The 20,011-nt window shown below is 41.7% G+C and overlaps 1 protein-coding gene across 5 annotated transcripts in view; it reads right to left on the bottom strand.

Annotated features, from left to right (window-relative positions):
• Window positions 1-450: 450 nt before the first annotated feature.
• RAP1A (RAP1A, member of RAS oncogene family) overlaps window positions 451-20,011 on the bottom strand; it is an 88,685-nt gene continuing 69,124 nt past the window's right edge. For all 5 annotated transcript variants that reach the window (XM_083617640.1, XM_083617642.1, XM_083617641.1 and 2 more), the window contains exons 4-9: window positions 15,692-15,760; window positions 13,704-13,760; window positions 12,515-12,655; window positions 8,435-8,578; window positions 3,176-3,291; window positions 451-1,187 (exon numbers count right to left, since the gene is read on the bottom strand). In XM_083617640.1, coding sequence (XP_083473766.1) covers window positions 3,205-3,291; window positions 8,435-8,578; window positions 12,515-12,655; window positions 13,704-13,760; window positions 15,692-15,760 — 498 coding nt within the window. In that variant the 3' untranslated portion in view covers window positions 451-1,187; window positions 3,176-3,204. The remainder of the gene's footprint in view (window positions 1,188-3,175; window positions 3,292-8,434; window positions 8,579-12,514; window positions 12,656-13,703; window positions 13,761-15,691; window positions 15,761-20,011) is intronic.

Raw genomic sequence — 20,011 nt, 5'->3', positions numbered from 1 at the left:
TGAATGAGCTCTATGAAGCCTCAAAGTGTACACAGCCCAGCCAATCCAAACCAATGCAATGAAGTTATAACCTGACCACTCTGGCCACAATGCATGCTTTCCCCTACTCAAGCATGTCCGCCAGCCAGTATGGTGTAGTGGTTAGTGTGTCGGACTAGGACCTGGTAGTCCAGGGTTCAAATCTCCAACTGACCGTGAAGCTCACTGGGTGACTTTGGGTCAGTCAACTGCCTCTCAGCCTAACCTGCCTCACGGGGTTGTTTGCAAGGATAAAATCACGAGGAGAGCCATGTATGCCTCCTTGAAGAAAAGGTGGGAAAGCAATGTAATGATCAACAAGTAAGTGGGAGTTGTGAAAAGCATTTCGACAGCATTTACTGCTACAGGTTTCATCACCCTTTCAGCGAAAACCTCCGACCTGAAATCCAGAACAGAAACACTCAAACAAAATGAAAATGTACTAAAATTTAATCATTCATAAAAGCTGTAATTTAATCTGTGACAGTAAAACACAAGAAGCAATATTAGAGTTGGTTTAGTATATTATATATTTTAGCTTTCAAAGCCATAGAAATCAGTTATCCCAGTTTTTTTTTCCTATAAAAGACCCATTTTTTTCCAAAGCATTATGCACAATTTTAATTAGAATATAATGGCAGAATGAAAATAATGATATTCCGTAACTTTTTAAATATAAAATGAAGTCAATGACTTGGAAAGTTATTTGCTGCCATGAGTTCAAAGGGTAAAATTTGTATAATCGTATCTATCATGATAGATATAAAGTATTACTGGCTGACCATTTTTAGTGCTGGATGGGAGAAGAATTATGGTAAGAGGTCAATATGAAATTATAGTAGCAATATCTAACATCTGAAATGCATCCATGCTCTTTTGTATAATCATACAACTAGAGTCAATTATATTTATTATCACATCTGTTAACTGCTATTGCAAAGGAGAAGTACTATTGTCTTTAATTCCCAAGAGATATACACAAAGCAATTTTATTTTATTTCCTCCCCCCCAAGGGACCTTTGTGCAAACCATTATAAGATCTAAATTCTTCACATAATATATAAAAACAGAAGCCTCTTCGGATATGTTGTTAATTTGTGGTGTAGTTATTTGAAGTCTGGAATGGTGGCACTTTCCAAATTAGGCAACAGTTCTTCATTCCTGTAATCCTGAGCAGAGGAAGAGACAGACAATGAAGAGTCAGCATCCAACTTAGAAACAGTCTCTGCAAACAAGAGAGCACTTAAAAAAAAAAAGACACACAGGATTGAAGGTACCTTCTTTAAAAATTCTTAAAAACAAATACGCAGCACATGTTCAGGAAGGAGGACTTGTTTAAGACCCAAGGAAGCCGCCTTATACAAAGGTCAGAGCACTCGTCTATCTGGCTCTGTATTGTTTACACCAGGGATGGGGAACCTGTGGCCCTCCAGATGTTGGCAGATTCCCACCAGCCTCATCCCAATGGTCAGGGATGATGGTACCTGTAGCCTGGACACTGAGGTCCAGCTCTGAGGGCTTTCTGGAGGTTCTCTCACTGCATGACATGAAGTTACAGAGAAACAGGCAGAGGTTCTCCTAGGTAGTGGCACCTTCCCTGTGGAATGCCCTCCAGTCAGATGTCAAAGAGATAAACCACCATAGGACTTTTAGAAGACATCTGAAGGCTGCCCTGTTTCAGGAAGTTTTTAATGTTTGATGTTTTGTGATGTTTTTATATTTTGCTGGAAGCCGCCCAGAGTGGCTGGGGCAACACAATCAGATGGACCGAATGTAAATAATAAAATTGTTGTTGTTGTTAGTCCAGCAGTATCTGGAGGCCCACAAGTTCTCCATCCTTGATCTACACCAGGGGTCAGCAAGGTTTATCTTGTCTGGGCCGGATGGGTCCTGCAGATATCCCTCCACGGGCCGGATCTCTCATGTGCATGAGCATGTGTGCGATTTTTGCCGTCAACATCTGTGCAGATGCGATTTTCGGCGTCTGCGCATGTGCAGATGCGATTTCCAGCACTGCAGAAGTGAGTCCCCGCGCCGCGCCGATTTAGCACAGTGTGTGAGCGGGCAGCTCGGTTCGGGGGTGGCTTGGGGGCCGGGTCAAACGACCTCTGTGGGCCACTTCCGGCCCATGGGGGTTAGGTTGCTGACCCCTGGTCTACACTGATTGGCAGCAGTTCCCCAGGGTCTCAGGGATTTAGAATTTAGTTGACTACAACCCTCTGACTCATTTTTAAATTCCTTTCTCTCTCTCTAAGAGATGACTGAAAACTGGATTGCTGGGACAGTATGGGAGTTCGCTATGCTGAGATGTGTATGTATGTGAAAAAGGAAGAGAATGTTGCAGCACCTCTTGCATAGCAAACCAGTGTTTATGGTTGTGCTCTCTCTTTCTCTCACACAGACACATGCAGTAAGGATCGGAAGCAAGAGAGTTAAAACTAGATGTCAAAAGCAAATGAGTCAGCAGGTGGCACTTCAACCCAAAAAGAAATGGCGTGTGCAGGCCCCAGTATGCATACTGATGACATAGCCGCTGCTCTGCTCCAAGCCCACTTCCATATTATAGGAAACGGGGGGGGGGGGGCATGGCTCTCCAAACCACTCAAATGCCGATTCCCCCCGCTCCCCAGGTAAACAATGTGCCTCTTCGCAGGATACATTTTAAAATGCTATAAAAACTCCAGAATCACATATAACTGAACCTCCCATTAAAAGCCAAGGAAAAAATATATTTTAAAATTTTCCATAAAATCTGAACCGATAGAGCCAGCGGTGTAATTTTTGAAAAGGAAGCACAGGGTAGTGCCTGTCTGATCTTAAAAGTATTTTAAGCATCCTTTATAAAAGGAATGGGGAGCCTGTGACCCTGCAGACTTTGCTGAACTGAAACTCCCATGGTCCCCCAACCACTGGCTGCACTGGCTGGGAGCTGGAAACTAACCACACCTGAAGGGCCACAGGTTCTCTGCCTCTGCTATATAGAACGTACCCCAAATGTTAGTATTTGGCAGCTTATCATTTCTTTGCCAAAGGAGTGCAGGTGGCCTTCAGCCCAGCCTGCAACCATTCCAGCATCATGTAGTAGCTGCTGCAGCAAAGAGAGTCAGTGCCACAAACATGCCCCAGGAAGGTCTTTAAGATTTCACCATTTGCTCACCTGGCTCAGAGCTGCTGCATGCTGTGGGTCTAGAGCAGCAGACATGATTTCTTTTTAGGCTTCTTCTTTTCCACTGGTGTTTTTCTATTTATCTGTCTGACGAGATCATAAAAGATCTGTGTGAGAGAGAGGAAGAGAGCAAAATAAGGTGAGAAATCAAGAGATACAGGTGCCGCAGAATGGCAACCTCATGTTACAATCCTGGCCTTAAAAGCTTTCGGCTAAATCAAGTGAGAAGGTGAGAAATAAATGGGCTGGGAGGCAGTGCAAAGAGAGCTGAACTTCTTGATTTTAGCATGAGCGAAGCAGGGCAATTTATCTAAGCTCCCAAAGGTTTTTGCTTCCTCGTGGGGCTCCCCTAATTGTGGTCTAGCCGCTTCCACTTTCCTCCAGCCGCATCACAAAGCAAGAAGAGAAGGGGGGGGACCTCTACACTGTTCCAATTTAAAATCACATCACAACCAGGACAACCTCACACAGACCAGAAGTACAGGTACAAAGACGACAATAACCCAGCAGAAAAAAATCAATCATTTGAAGAAGCAATTCTTCAACATGTTTAGCAATTATTAGCAACTCTCCATATACGAATGTGCATATACTGTAGCAACAAGGTGCCAGCATATTAAATAAAGGAGTTTGCTGTTTGTATTTCTCTATCTTCCCATTTGTCTTGTGGTAGAGTTACCATTTCTGAACTCGTATAATACATATATAGAATACTTGCTAAGAAAAGTTGAAAGAGGCCTGGCTATCAAGCATGCAAGCCATTAAGGTGTAAGAGTTTCTTTTGCAAAATGCAAACACCTAATCTCCATCTTATTTAAATGTAGGGCTGCCATACAAACAAAGAAGCTGTCTTATAGTCAGTGGTGTAGATATAGCTTGGTGTGTGTGTGTGTGTGTGTAAATGCCATGGACTCATCCACTCTGCCTCTTATGTACTGTAGCATCAAACCTGCAGATGAAAGCTGCATATGTCTTTGTCTTTGGTAAAGTCAACTGCGTAGCAATGCAGCTACAGTATTCAGCCTCCTGGAAAAGCTCACTTAACTCACTTCCTCCCCACAACCCTGTGTGATTTCTAACAAGCTTGAAGTCTACAGTACTTTGCTTGTCAACTGCAAAACCTAGAAATTGGATACTGCCTTGATATTATCTATTTTTTAAACACACACACACACACACACACACACACACACAAGCACAGCCAAGCACTTTCTGAAAGCATGATAAAGCCAGCATCTCTTTCACTCTGTACAATAACACTCTATAACAGCATTTAGGTTTCTCACACTCCCTCCCCACCGGGTTTACAGTTACATGGTTTGATGCTGTCAGCCTAAGGCAAAACACATCAGTTTGTACTCTAGTAAGGTCAACCTGGCTTCTTCCTTGATGCTCAACAGAGCTTGGAAGTCGAAGATTGCATTGGAAAGAAGTGAGAAAAGGTTTAGGGAGGGTCCCGGAGGAGAAGCGCACAGGAAGGAGGAATCTACCATATCTCCTGATGAAAGATTATTCAAACCCTCACACCTTATTGCCAGTCATTTCTAATCACTTACAGATCTCCAAAGTGCCTTTGTGTCAATCCAGCAGAGCAGCATAAAGCAGGGAACTATGAGAGGACTGGTCTACATTGCCCTTACTTAAGGAAAACAGACGAACTGTGTTAGTCTATCAAGTATATTAACAGGGTGATTTGGCTTTCCTCCTCCACCCTCCCTTTCCCAGGGATCCAGAACACTGAAAGGGTATCTGGGGAAGGATTGCAGCACAGTGTTAAGAGTAGCTACTTTGCAGGCAGAGCAAGCCCAATCTCTGGCACAGCCAGGAAGGACTGGGAGAGAGCCCAAAACCTTGCAGAGGCACTATGAGTCAGTGTGGACCTGGATTTCCCAAACTTGGGTCTCCAGCTGTTTTTGGACTACAATTCCAATCTTCCCTGACCGCTGGTCCTACGACTTAGGGATGATGGGAGTTGTAGTCCAAAAACAGCTGGAGACCCAAGTTTGGGGAACCCTGGTGTAGACTGAGTTGCATGGACCAATGATCTGACTTGGTACAAGGGACCTTCCTATGTTCCTATGACCAGCATGGGCAGTGCAGTCCCCGCATGCATGCTTGTCATGAGAACACATACCTTATACCACCTCTAAAGCAATAACTGTCTCTTTGAAGGGCACAATCCATATTTTTGTACACAGTGTGATTCTCCCCTTGGTAAGGGAAACAGGGAGGATTACAGTCCACATTGAAAGTGCCCAAGTGGCAGCTGCTGTCATTTTAAAATGGAGGTATTTTCTCTTGGCAAGTGTTTGGCCAAGGGGATTTGTGGGGAAGAGGCAGCACCATTCCCTCAGAGAACATTTTGGACCCTCCCCCCCCCAGGTCCTCTTTCACTACAAAAGAAAAAAAATACCCCCTCCCCCCAAATATCAATGCCTCCCTATTAAAACCATGCTAAGTAAGAGCAATTGTGGATAACTTTTCTTCTAACCATCTCAAGTCAATAATTAGAGGTGGGCTCAAATCTTCATTTAACTAAATCTCCATATCGAAAGTGTGACAAGGAATGGGTGTATATGTTTCATTCAAATGGAATAGCTGCCACGTTAAATGCAACAAGATAGAGAGGCTAAAATGTTAAATCAGTATAGCACAGGCCTGGTTCAATGGAGTTTACTCCCAGTTATAGGACTGCCACCGTCTCAGACAGAATAAGGCATGTTAAGCTTTCAGATTTCTGTCTCATTAAAGGCTACTGTAAGGAACAAAGGCCTGCATAAGTAGTGTATTCCTCCTCTCCTTTGATTCCCCTCAGTTTCCAAAGATTGGCAAACCATTGCTTTCTGTATTGGCTCTTGTTCAACAAAATCAAAACAAGCGTGACAGCAAATTCTTTTGGATGAGAACGGTTTTTGGATTTTTAAAAATGGAAATTACAAGTGGAAGTCATCTGTTGCTTCCAAAACACAAAGTAACGAGGCAACTCTTCATAACTGAGGAATTACGAACTTGGCAAAGTCACAAGAATATCAGAGAATACGCCAGAAACTCATTTCCCCAAACCAAAACTAAAATCAAAAGAATAAACTAACAAAACTGACATACAGAACCTCTTCGAAACTTTTGAAATAAAGATGTGTCCAGCCCTGAAAACACAAGTCACCAGCTGAGCATGATTATGTAATTTGTGGGTGGCTGTACCAGATACAGCTGCCCATAAACAAATGAAGGTCCCCCATCTTTCTCTCCTGGTAGAGTTTACTGACACAGACCAGATGTTTTGGAAAAGCTAACTTTAAATTTCTTGAGTGGTCAGGACTTCCTTCACAAAATCAACACAGCATAGTTAGCTCAGTTATCTGAAAGAGGTAATGGTGGTTAGAGAAAACCAGGCTCTGTGTGTTTTGGGATAAGCAGGCAGAGAATGATGGGAACTGTAGTTCTGCAACTTCCAGGAATCCAAAGTGGAAGAACATTGACCTATAGCAGCCTTCCCCAACCTGGGGCTCTGCAGATGTTTTGGACTACAACTCCCATCCTCTCCAACAATAATCCATCAGGGATTACTGCAGTTGTAGGGACCAGGTTAAGGAAGCCTGGCCTATAGTGATGATGTTTTATTATTATTTCAGACACTTCTTTAATGGCATTCACCCTAGCTGGGGCAGAAGAGGGTCTAGGTCCCCCCCCAACTACTATTTCATCAGGTAACAGCTAACTAAGCTGTGTTCCCTTCCTAAAGGGCCTTCGTGAAGCAGCTCTGCTGCCCAGGGCAGTTCTCAGTCATTTGGAAGCAGATTCTACGTACTGTCAAATGAAGCACCCAGTCAGCCATCAACTTCAGTGCTGTTGACTTCTCATATAAACTATATAAAACCAAGTGTCTCTTGTGGCACCTTGAAGACTTGTTCAATAGTTCCCCTGGAAATTGTTTTATGTATGATAGGTACTTGAACGTATCACAAGAGCTCATGTGATTCACAGCTTGTTCAGAAGGTTTCATCACTGGGGAGGAGGAGAATCACTCCAGCGGATGCTTCTAGGGCTGCATTAAATGATCTCCCACTTGTACTTTGGGTCTAAAAATATCAAGAGCAGGAAAGCAGGGCAAAGAAAATATCCCCACTCCACACCAAACACACAATGGCCAGCTTTTTATACCTGTTCACTGCTGTTTCCTCACTGTCACCCTGTTTGGGCAACATGGAGGGGGGAGGCAGGAGGAGAAGAGTGTCTCTCCACCCAACATGAGCCCATACAATCAGAGACCATGTAGTGAATGCGATGGGGACATGACACGACTCAGCTAATCGAGACATGACTGTGGGGCAATGCTAATGCGGGCAAACAGAACCGATCCAGAACATGATGCTTTCTTCATTGGTCATGGGCGCAATCCCTGCCAATCAATTCACTAATTGCCCTTGCGCCGAAGAAACAAGACTTTCAGATCACCCGCTCTAAAAGAGACTTGAAATGGGGAACACTTTTCACTGCTACCAAACATATTAGCGCTAAATGCCCCCCCCCCCCCATTTTTAGCCCTACAAACATTCCTCATTCCAATCAGTGCCACTCTGGCTTTTTTGCTCTATTACTTGAGTTTCTCGTCCTTTATGCCTTGCTTTTTGCAGAGATTCATCTGCCCTACAGTGCTTACCTAACAGAAACCACACGGTCTGCCTTTCGTTTAGGTGCATTGAGCTTGCATAAAGCACTTTTCTAAGCGACATGGCTCTAGTTTGAACTCTGGGTCTTGCGAGATTAAAATGCAGTGCATGGCACACCTATTTGCACAGGTGCTCAGCATGTAAACATGACCACTCACGCACCACATTTAGTTCCACAGTAAAGCAGCGTTCGGAATGATTGAGGAAGAGCTCTCAGCTAAGGGATTAGTTTTCTCTAAGGTAACACAATAGCAGAGTGAATCACATATTGACAGATCAGAAAAGCGAACACCAACACCCTGCAGGTTTTGGCTCAGGTTTTGCACTGGACATCTTGCTCTGCACAAATGCACTTCAGTCACCAAAACAGCACAACGGCGGGGATGCGAAAACAGCATATTTTATGCGAGCCTTCAGAAAGGATCCACTGAAACGTAGGCTTTCGATTTGCGCAAATGTTCAGTCCAAGAGGACTATAGGAATATTTACACGAGGGGATGGTGTACATACATATATACACAAACCCAAGCCTATAAAAAGGGGTTGTGTGCTGCCTTGTGAAAGATTAACCAATAGTTACCTCGTTAACATTGATTTTTGACTTTGCAGATGACTCTAAAAAGGCACAGTTACACCACTGTCTTGCTAAGTTCTGTCCCTGTTCTTTGCCAACTACACGTTCATCTTCCAGGTCACATTTATTGCCAACCAGAATCATGGGAACCTGCGCAGAAAGAAGAAGAGAGTTATTAATAGATGGCATTCAAAGCTGTGTGCTTAGTCTGAGCAGACCTGCAAAAATACTCGATGACCAACGTTAGCAGTCTCTAGAACGAAGGAGGAGTCCCCCCCCCCCCCCGTTACATCTGGAGCAATTTTCTACTCTTAGTTTTTCATGCTTTTGCTTAACAGATTGATTACACATTATCGCTTGCTACTGATAACATGTTTCAAGAAACAAAAATGTGAGAAATTTATGAATACGTTAAAAAGGAGTTTCATCATATTGAAAAGTAAGGCAGAATCTGAACTTTTCAAAAACTGTCTAACACCAGCAATAGGGAACCTTCCATGGCTGTTCTCCAAAAGCCATGTCCATCCGCCTCACACCTGACATCCCATGTGTCATCAGGGTGGGACAGGTACTATTGCTGTGACAAAGAAACAATTGGGAACTTAAAGTGAGGTCTCAATTGTTCTTTTGTAAATTGAGCTCCCTTGTCAGCCATGAACAGCTGATCAGCGCCAAGAGGAAGCTCCACTCAAATTGACACACTGAGGTGGGTCATTGTCTCAGTTTGAAGCAGTCTGCTTTCAAACGACTTCCTAAAATGAAGGTTTCTTCCTCTGCAAAGGGTGGAAAAGGTTTGATTTGAGGAAGCAGAACTAGCCCCTCTGAAGGCGCATTCCCAGTTGCAATCAGTGTACCTTTAAAGGGGGGTATAGATCAGTGGTTACAGTGATCCCCTTTGAACTTCAAGAGAAGTCAATCTCCTGACATCATTAAGATAATAGGAGATTGACAGGCGGCTGAACCTACCCACTTGTCAAAGTTGGCTTTGAAGGTTGGGAAAATTGGGGATCAGGCTAGTGCCCCATCACTGAAAACAATATATATATATTAGAACTGTGCCATAAATCTGTATTATTTGGACACAAAACCCCTATATTCCTTGCAAAGTAGAACTCCAAAGTACATTTTGAGGATAAATGACTGAATTATGCATTAGGTACCTGCAAGAAAGTGAGCAAACAAACCATTTTGTACCCGTCTTTACCATGACTACATCACACTGATAATTAAACCGTCTCATGGCAACTATCAAAGAAATGGAGATACCACAGTCTGGAAGGTTCATTGACACACAATCTATTTCCACAAGCACTTAACTTAATGTCAGTTTCTACAACAACACAGAGTTGACATTTCAAACCCTCAGATAGGCAGTAGCTACTTTTCAGTTCAACATAATTTATACAACAGGATGTACATCACTTCCCAAGAAATACGTTGTATGTATTGGCCCCAGTGATTTGCCCTGCTTAGGCAATAAATGCCTTCTCAGCTCCAGAAATGGGGCTCCAGAGTCATGAAATGCAAAGACAGCTATGCAATCCTTATGTTCTTATTTTGAACTGTTTGGCAGCGTGCTGGACATTAAAACTTTAATTGCAAACACTGAACACACACGCACAGAGACACATCCTGTTTCGCCTGAGCTATCTAAAAGCGCTACACACAGAAAACTGCTGATAATGGGTGTGCAGACCATTCTGTTTCCTTAAGTATTTAAAACACACACATGCACAGCAAAGTTTGTACTTTCCAGAAGGAAAGTACCTCATATATTTCTCGTTTATAAATAATTAGCAACAGTTCTAATATTTGCTAAATTTCTGAGCACACTCTCTTATTCATGGATGATCAGTTCCAGGTAAAAAGAAACACATTTCTTGTGATTCCCTCCCCCCAACAGGTGTAGTTAAATCCGCTACTATACAAGCTACTATCCTGATAAAAGAAATGAAATCCATACTTCGTTTAAAACAGGAAAGAAAAACATTTAGCATATTAAAATCTGGAAGCTATCACTTAACACAAAAAGTTTTTTTTAAATAGTAACTACAGTGTAGTTAGAATGAGGGGTATAATTTATTTGACCTCAAACAGAGTACATGTGTAACCTCAAACAGTGTAAGTTGCTGCATATCACAGTGTTTTGACTTAAATGCTAAGAAAGGAATCAGCTTCTAAGATGAACATAATCCCTCATCTAAAAGATCGTTTGTTTTAATTTTTTTTTAAAAAAATAACCAAGATTTGTGTATCAAAGAGGGTTTCAAAAACATTATGGGAAAAGAGAAAAATAAAGCCAGAGATAATGATCAGCAAAGATATGAAAACTGAAGAATAAAAATATGTTGCTAAACTACTTTTAAACAGTTAAGATCTTCCTATCCACATTGGATAGTAGCTACCTATTCATCTATGGAGAGATCTCTCATGAATAACTATATGAATAGAATGGGTTGGACAGACATACCAATTCTGTCCACTGATTTTCTGGACTAACGAAGAGCCCAAATCAAGAGAGTAAGCTAGAGCTGATGCTAAAGTAACACTTCCTGGTTAGCATGATAAATTGCTAGGTCACAAGTTTTACAGTGCGAATGGATGTTATGAATTTCTGTGACAGCATTTGCTGCTACTGATTCAGACAAAATATTCAAGATTTCTGCTTACCTGATGACACAGTCTCCCCTCTACTTCCCTGATGCGCTGTTCTGGGGGTTCTCCTAACCCTCCAAGAGCTAACTGGGGTGTGTGGGCAAAAGACCCGTTGCACTAGTGGGGGCCTTGCGCTGGCTCCTGCTAGCAGAACTACTTAGCTGAATGCAACCCATTGTGCAGTTCCACCCTGCACATTCACTCGTTGCCCTATATGGGCTGAGACTCACTTCCTAGAAAGTCTATTAGGAATTGCAGCCTTAAGAAACAGAAAGCTGGACTAGGTGGACATTTGGTAGGATCCTGGTTAAACAGGGCTGCTCTTAACATATGTGGTGGTGATGGTGGTATCTGTAAACAATGAAAACATCCATGCGCAACATCACAACCTACAGAATGATGCCATAGAACTGACAGCATAATGCAAAGCCCATCAGCTTGAATTGCATAGCCACTTAACAGCTGTGGAATAGTAATTGACAGCAAAATCATCCAGGTATAGATCTTCTGCATGATTACTGGTGGAATCCCTGCTTAAAAAGTGATAAACCATATAGGAAGTCAGCTGCCTGAGTTGGCGCTCAGTCCAGCCAACTGAAACACTTTCACATATTACAGTAAAAGATGAACCTAGGCCAAGGTGGCTAACCTGTGCCCCGTTCCCTTGTGTTCCCAAACGAACTTGCATCACCCCTGACTATTGACCATCCTGGCTGCAGCTAATGAGAGATGCAGACCAACAACAGCAGGAGGGTTACATGCTAGTCACTTTAAAACATGCACAAGTTAAAATACTAAAACGTTTACATTACCTCCACTTTCTAGGCATCTAAGCACATTTAAACTATCATGCAGCAAAGGAAATTTTATAGTACTAAGATTTTTAGTCTGCTAATTAAGTTTGTAATATTTTCTTTAGGGGAAAAAACAGTATGGACTTTTGAGCACAGCTATTTTGATTAGCCAGATTATCACACAACTAGAAAACTGTGTTCTTCCACCTGATGGCAGCCAGAAACAAAATCTCTACCAAAGAGCCACAAAACCCATTTTAAACAGCAAGTCATAATGGGAGTTACTGAGCCTTCTAAAAACCTGGCACCACATGTAGCCATTTCAGTGACAAAAGGTTGAGCGGGAGGAATTGGGCTTGTACACTGGCGTATTCTACTAAAAAGCCGCTTCTTATGGGACTTGAACTTTTCCAGAGTTCAATCCCAGTTTGGGATACTGAGCATTTCTGACTAACCGTCCAGTAATGTCCATATGAATAGTCTCCAAAATATCTAAATAGAGAAATTTATGATATCATACAAAACATTCTAGAACAGTGTTCTTCAGTCATCTTATTAACTGTACAAAAAACAGATGCTGGCTTGTTTAGTTGGGGGGGGGGGGAGAGGTTCCAAAAGCAATAACCCATTTACTTACGTCTTCCGTGTCCTTGACCCGTAAGATCTGCTCCCTCAGGTCCTGCAAGTCATTGAACGTGGACTGTGCTGTAATAGAATATACTAGTGCAAACCCCTGACCGTTCTTCATATAGAGATCCCTCATCGCTGTAAATTGCTCCTGTAATCAAATTTTTTTTAAAAAAAAATATGAATTAGCTGTTTAGTTTAATTAGCTGTTTAACATACACACATTAAGAAGTTCAGGTTTAAACAGGGATAAAAAGGTCATAGGCAACTGGAAATTTCCAGTCTTTGCACTTGCAGAAATCCAGTGAAAAAAATAAATTTAATTTTAAAAGGAACCGGCTTTCTCAAATATCCTTCTTTCAATGTTAGAAACTTAAAACAAGGGCTTTGAAGTGTTTAGGGCGGCTTCACACCTTACAACCAAATATCTGCTTCTATTGCGAAAGGCAGCTATGTATTTTAACACATACCCCTCCCCTCTCACCTTCCCCGCCATCTCTCTCTCTCATACACCCAGAGCTCACTTGAAACATGCATCAGCAGCCTGGGCCAACACAGTGTACTCAGGATGAAAAAACTATATAGCCAGCCCAGATCGCATATTGTAGGCTGCGGATGATAATACTAAATGCAGTGATAAATAAAACACACTTCTATCGTAAGATGTGAAGCAGTCTTTAGATTTAGAAGGATTTTGGGAAATCTTTTCAGAACATCAAGAACCACTATAAGCTTTAAAGGACGGACGCCCAAGAAAGCCAGGCAGATAGGCAGTCTCTCTTAAAGGCAGTAGTTGTATCAGTACATGTGTTTTACTAGTTGTTTAGCAGTGTGCACACTTTATCTGTCAGCTTTAACTGCCATAAAGTTTTAATTTGTTGTTTTCAACAATAGAGAAGTTCAACAAGAGGATTTTTCGTTAGAACTTCAAAGTGCCGGAAATCTGAAAATGTTTTTAAATTTTATGAAGTTCTAATGAAAAACTTTCAAGACAATGTTTCAGTTTGTTCCCAATAAACCGTGCAAGGAGCTACTTGGAATAATAGAAAAGGCAAGAAATGCTGGTTTATTTATAGCCACATAATATAAGCAAGAAAGAGATGGACACCCCCCCCCCCCTTAAAAGCCATGTCTTGCGTCACTCTTAGTGTTCCCTTCAAATATTAAGCATTTCAGATTTCAGGATAGATCTCACTTACTGTCCCTGCTGTATCGAGGATTTCAAGCATACATTGTTGACAGTCTACTTCCACTTGCTGAAAGACAAATAAAGGACAGATACCATTATAGCCTTAAGGGACAGGAGGAAGAGACTCAATTAATGCTTGCTCATAACCTCCTGGCAATAGGGGCATTTAAGCATTACAAACAACTAGTGCACCACCTGTGTACACAAACAGTTAAGCTGAAGAGTTATGCACAAGTTACAGTCCATGAATTTATGCAAGTGTTGTGTACACAACTGTTGAGCTGTACAAATCAGCAGGATTTAGAAAAACCAACAAGAGTGTACACACAAACACTTGTACATGTGTGCAGACAGCTTGTACTTGTGAACAGTGTACATGTGAACAAGCCTTACTGTGAGCTTTTCCACTGTACACATGGGGTTGCATTCAAAAGGATGGAACGTGGCAGGCAGGAGATAAAATACCTAAAGTCCTTTCACTAGCCAGTATCCATTGTCTGCCATTAGGAATGCAGGAAGCTACTGACTTAGAGCACTGGTCCACTGAACTCGGTATTGCATATGAGTGTCAGAGGCTCTTCAAGATTTCAGGCAGAAATATTTCCTAACCCTATCTATCTGGAGATGCCCGAGAGTGAAACTGTGACCTTCTATATGTGCTCTGCCGCTGAGCTATAATACCTAAATGGATGTCAAGCAAGTATTTAATTTTTAATAGAACAACACTGACATGTAATATGATCAAGGAAATATTTGTGTAGGTGTGCTTGTAATCTAGGAACACAGGAAGCTGCCTTATACTGAACCAGATCTTTGCTTCATCTAGCTCAGTTTATCTATTGTGACTGGCAGGGCGTTCCAAAAAAGCTTTAGACAAGAGTCTTTTCCATCTGTAAAAGAGGTGATTGAAACTGGAATTTTTTGCATGCAAATATTATGGTTAAGTGAAAAGTATCCACAATGAAACTGCAGGGCAACAACAAGAATGTAATAATAAAAACACTACTTCATAGGGTTATCCAAAATGTTTGGCTTCTGATTTATATCCTGTTATGAAGTTGGAGTGAAGAGTTGAGTTGAACGCTGTTGTTCTTGTTTTTTTAATGGAATTAAGCAAAAACCTTGGGGCTTTTCTCCAAAACTTATAAAATCCACAAATGCCAAGGAATTGCAAACGCTGACTTAAAATACTTAGTTATTATTTATTAAACTTAGTATGTTGCTTTTTTTAACAGCAGGTAGCTTAAAATTGACTTACATTTAGTTTGGCATTGTGAAATAAGGCTGCATGGCATTAGACCCGGTTACCTGGAATGCTTTGGATGGTGTATCAGGCCCAGACTCAACTGGTGCTGACCACGTTTCTCTGTCCTGGGCTTAGTGATTGTGCTTTTTAAAAATAAATAAATAAAAAGGAAATGCAACCACAGGGAGGCCCTCTCTGAATTGGGAATGTAGCATTCAGGGAGCAGGGGAAGATTCATCTTTCCCTTGCTGCTTTCCCAACCCACGACCACCATAGAAACCATTTGACCCTGGTAAGGTACCAATTTTGGGGGAAACCAGCAATTTCTGGAGTAATTCTTGGTAGGAAAAAGACATAGGGAAAGGGCTGTCCCCAATTTACCATGCCACAGTCCACATCCAGATTTGGCCCTCTCTATATCAAAGACAAAACAAGCCCAAGATAAACCAGGGGTAGAGAGTCTGTGGTCCTCCATATGCTGTTGGGCTACAACTGTTGTTGGCCATGCTGGCGTGGGCTGATGTAAACTGGAGTCCAACAACATCTGGAGGGCCCTAGGATAGACAATCGTCTAATTATTCTCTTGGGAAGAATTAGCAACACACTATTAGGAATATGATCCTAATAATAGACTGATCGTGTTGTGGGAGGAGGCCATGAATTCTACACCAAGAGGAAAAAAACTGGGCGAGGGGAGTCTCAAAGTTACTGATCTGAGAGTGGGTGGAGAAAATCACAGCTTCATACTTTACCTTTCTGTAGGAGTCTTCTATTGTGGGGTCATATTTTTCAACAAAAATTCCCTGAACGAACTGTACAGTCTGGAAAGAAAAACAAGAAAGGGAAAAGAACACACAGAGAGGGTCAGACAGCTGCCTCCAACTCAAGTTATTCAACGGGCTAATCGCGTAAAGCGTTTGCAAAGAACAGACATTTCGCTTGGTTCTCCCAATCTTATTCTCAAGCTGATGCCTAGTTAGTGAAACAGGAAAATCAATGGAGGTAAAAGTACAGGTTTAAAAGGTAGTGCTTAACCCATAACTGATACTCAAACCTCATTTCAACAAATTTATGCAGATTTCAGGGTGAAAATGTCTCTTCTCTAGCTACTTATGAGACTGGTTTAAAGAAAAAGCTTCATTAAGCTAACTTTCTATAGGTTGGAGCAATCTGCATTATTTACCTCAGTTTACACGGTAGTGCTAAACTGTGAAGTACCACACAACCCTGACCTGCTACCTGGGGGTTGTCATTTGTCTCACTCATGGATAACTGCTACAGTCCATCTCTATTCCTCTCGCACTGAGCATATGCAATAATATAAAACACCACAGAAACTCACACGGGATGCTATTTTTTAAAAGCTTTGCATTAAAGTGAGTATGTGCACATATTTAAATGAAACAGGGCTATTGCAGAAAAAGGGAGCAGAAAGTGTAGATTTTGCTCCCCAAACCTACTGGAAGAGCAATGAAAGAGGCAAGTGCATGTAACAGGTCAATTTCACCAGGAAGCCACCAACTGAAGAAAAAGGCTCCCCTTGGCTGGCCTTGGTAGGTAGCCTAACTTAATTGCTTACAACTGTCCCTAACTTAGGTAAGGATCCCCAATGTTATGCAGACGCTCCAGTGACACTAGGAAAGTCTTGGGAAGTCTCCAAAGGGCAGTAACATCCGGACGGACAAACCAGAAGACAGGATTGAAAAGCAAACAAGAAGTTAAGGCCGAAGGGCAATGAGATACTGCAGGGGCATGACAGAATTTAGGAAGACCTTGTTGCTCAACTGGAATAGCTAGTTCTCTTATATCCCTGCCTGTCCTGGCCAGAAGGTTCTTCGCTGAGAAGTTGCTGCCTGCAGTTCAGTGGCCCACCAGCAACTCATCCCAAAAGGCTAAAAACCAGGACCTGATTGTTACATGTGAACCAGGCTATATGATGTTGGTTCTAAACTAAAACCCAGTTACATGACTGAACATGGGTAACAATTTCTGTGCTTCAGATTCACAACCTGTTTAATTATATTTAAACACTTGTAGCACCGTCGGCGGGGAGGATGAGGTTCTAAACCAACTAACACCTGCGAGACATTTAGCAAGACCAATGATGTAAATTGCATCGGCCTTTTGCAAAAAAAAAGTGTTTTATTGTAACAATCCCTATTCCCCCCCCCCCCCCGGAAGTCCACTAGGAGGTGAGCATCTGCTTTGCAAATTTGCCCAAGACCAGCATGCACACACAGGGTCTCAACAAAGGTTTCCCAAGACCATTTTTGACTACTGAATGGGCTTTATTAGTTCTCAAGAATATTCTGCCCTTCTGTGGAATGTGATCAATTTTTGCAGTGTGTACACGTGCAGTTGCAGGTATCAAATAGTTCCCTTTAAAAAAACATAACAGCCACCTTTTCTTCAGTGACTCGTGCAAATGTCTTTTCCAGCTACTGGCTCTAAGAAATTGCAAACAGCCTTTAAACAACAGCCTGTTTTGTTCAGGGTCAAAGCTGGGATTTTTCTCATGATGACAAGAAACACAAGCACTATAGCTCCTAATAAGTGGTTTCAGATTTTGAAAGGCCAGTTATCTGCAAAAGGCATCATTGTATTTGTGGGGTGGGGGAGTGCTGAATGCTCCAATGATTTCTTAACAAGGGAGAAAACAATTTCTAGCTTTCATGTTCAATGGAGGAAGGGAGGCACCATTCAAAAGTCATTCTTTCAGCCTAGCACAACCTACACACTGCCTCCTAGAAAAAAGATCAAAGCATCTACTAATGCACAAAGCAATGGAAAGTCCATATATAAAGGTACCCCAGGATGATATTATTGATCCCAAACCTTTCGAACTGCAAAGGAGGTTAGGAGGGTGATGATTAGACCAAAATATGGCATGGAGACCTGATAGCTTTGCCTAAAGCCTATAATCTAAGGGCTTATACAAATTTACCTTTATTCCGCTCTTTCTAGACAAAGTTTACTAGTTAAAGCTCCTTGTATGAGCGCCCCTTTTTTTGCTCTGCAGCTTTCTCTGCGAAAACCTGCTCTTTAAAGCTCAATCAGAGCAAAAGTCAATCCGCAGAAAACCCAAAAGTCATTTATTGACAACGCAACACAGATTTCATTATTCTTGTTTCTTATATTCATTTCTCATTTTTTAACAAAATGTTTCAAAAGAGACCTACAGATTTGAATCTCATTTGCAAATGGTTAAAAAGCCACAGAGATCTCACTTACATTTTAAACACAGGAAGCTGCTAGGCTATATGTACAAAGACAGCCCTCCCTCAGTCTGCTAAATAAGAGTACGTTATTTAACTACTCAGAACATTCTGTATTTCACATGCCCTTTAGGAGCAAACAAGTAATTTATCAATCACATCAGGTCTTTCAGATACTAAGGCAAAATAAAAATGCATATGAGAAAATACAAAGAGCCCTGAAGTACTTTAAACATTAGCTTATTGTAGCATAAGCATCTGGAAGCAGGAATTTGTTATTTGTACAGCACCATTAGCACAAATGGTGATTTACAGAGTGGAAGTAACACTGGTCTCCCACCTCAAGGAGCTTGCAATTTTTAAAAATTAGCAGAGGGAAACAAAAAAGGGAAAGGAAAGTGTGAACAAGGGCATAATATATGATTACTTCAGTTTTGCATACATAGGGTTGTAGTCAACTAATTTGTGGCAATAAAAACCAGCACAAGGAATCCTGTCAATGCAATGGGACTTAACCCTGTCTCCTCCCACCATACCCTCCCCAAATCTGCTCTGGAGGGTCAGAAGAATCCCCAGAACTGTGTGCAGGGGGAGGAGAGGAAATATTGTTCTTCCAGGCATGCATAAAACCTTGTCCGGAGAGAACAATCTCATTAGCGCTAGAGTGAATGCAAGCCATAGTTCAGTTGCATGCAGCTACTTCAAATGCATGTATAGGAACCAGGGATAACAGGAAGCTAATTGTCAGTCAAGATCTTCTCCAAGCACTCCTGGCCCTCAGAGGTTACATAGGGGCAGACTGAAGACAGGGTCCTCAAGGTAGCAGCGCCCAAATTATGGGACTGCTTGCTCTTAAGTTTTCAACCAGTGCCTTCTTTGTTATAAGTTTATTCTTTTATATCAAGACTTACTTGTTTGTCCTAATGTAGAAAACAGGAAGGCATTGCTGGCAGATAACAGAAGCCTATTATCATCAAGAATATATGGGCATAAACACGACCTCAGAAACGCCAATACTCAGGAAATGGGCAGAGAATATTTCAACCTCTCAGGTCACACTATTGTTCACCTGAACCTAGAGACATTATTGAACGAGGGTATACCTGCCTACTTCAGAATGAAAATGCTGAATTGCAAAATGTCGAGAAGTTCATTTTCGTCATCTCTGGCATGGACAAGTGTTAATACAACAAGCATCCTAACATTGGTGATGTCATTATCAGCTACTGGTGTTGTGAATGGTTAGACTATTTAATATTTAATGGCACTGAGTTTTGCATTGCTCTGCATTTTCCGCTCACCTGATCATTTACGTTTTCTCTCTACGTCTATGTGCATATGTACCTGCCAACTGAGAACAGCACATTAAGCAATTGATGAAGTAGTCCCTGGTTTATGGAAGCTTATGCTATAATAAACGTTAGGCTTCTAAAGGATTCTTTGTGGGTTGGCGGCAACAGACCAACATGGCTACTGGAATGTGCACAGAATATCTTCCTGAATTAAAATAAATGACAAGATATGTAAAGCTTTGCCCAGCAAAACATTCTATTTCCCCTGAAGATTAAGCAAAACCTACCACTAATAAAGGATGTCCTTATTCAGCATACTAATCAAAGCAACTATCAAGTCAGCTTCTCATTAAGAAGCTTGATATCACAGCGCAGGATTCCAACCTTGGCTGCAGAAAAACCAAGGACACTTGTCAGCCATGGTGAATGACACAACCAGAAGCAACAAAAACTTGCAGGTAAATAATCAAGTGTAGCTTTAAGGCAGAGCGTCTGTGACTAAGTAAGTTCTTATGCAAAATACTCAATTTGAGTACACAGTGCTTTGCCACAGCAGTGGAAACAG

Source organism: Podarcis filfolensis (genome assembly GCF_964270895.1).
Source record: "Podarcis filfolensis genome assembly, chromosome: 6".
Lineage (NCBI taxonomy): Eukaryota > Metazoa > Chordata > Lepidosauria > Squamata > Lacertidae > Podarcis > Podarcis filfolensis.
Note: the sequence above shows the minus strand (reverse complement) of the source record. Positions and strands in the feature narration are given on the sequence as shown.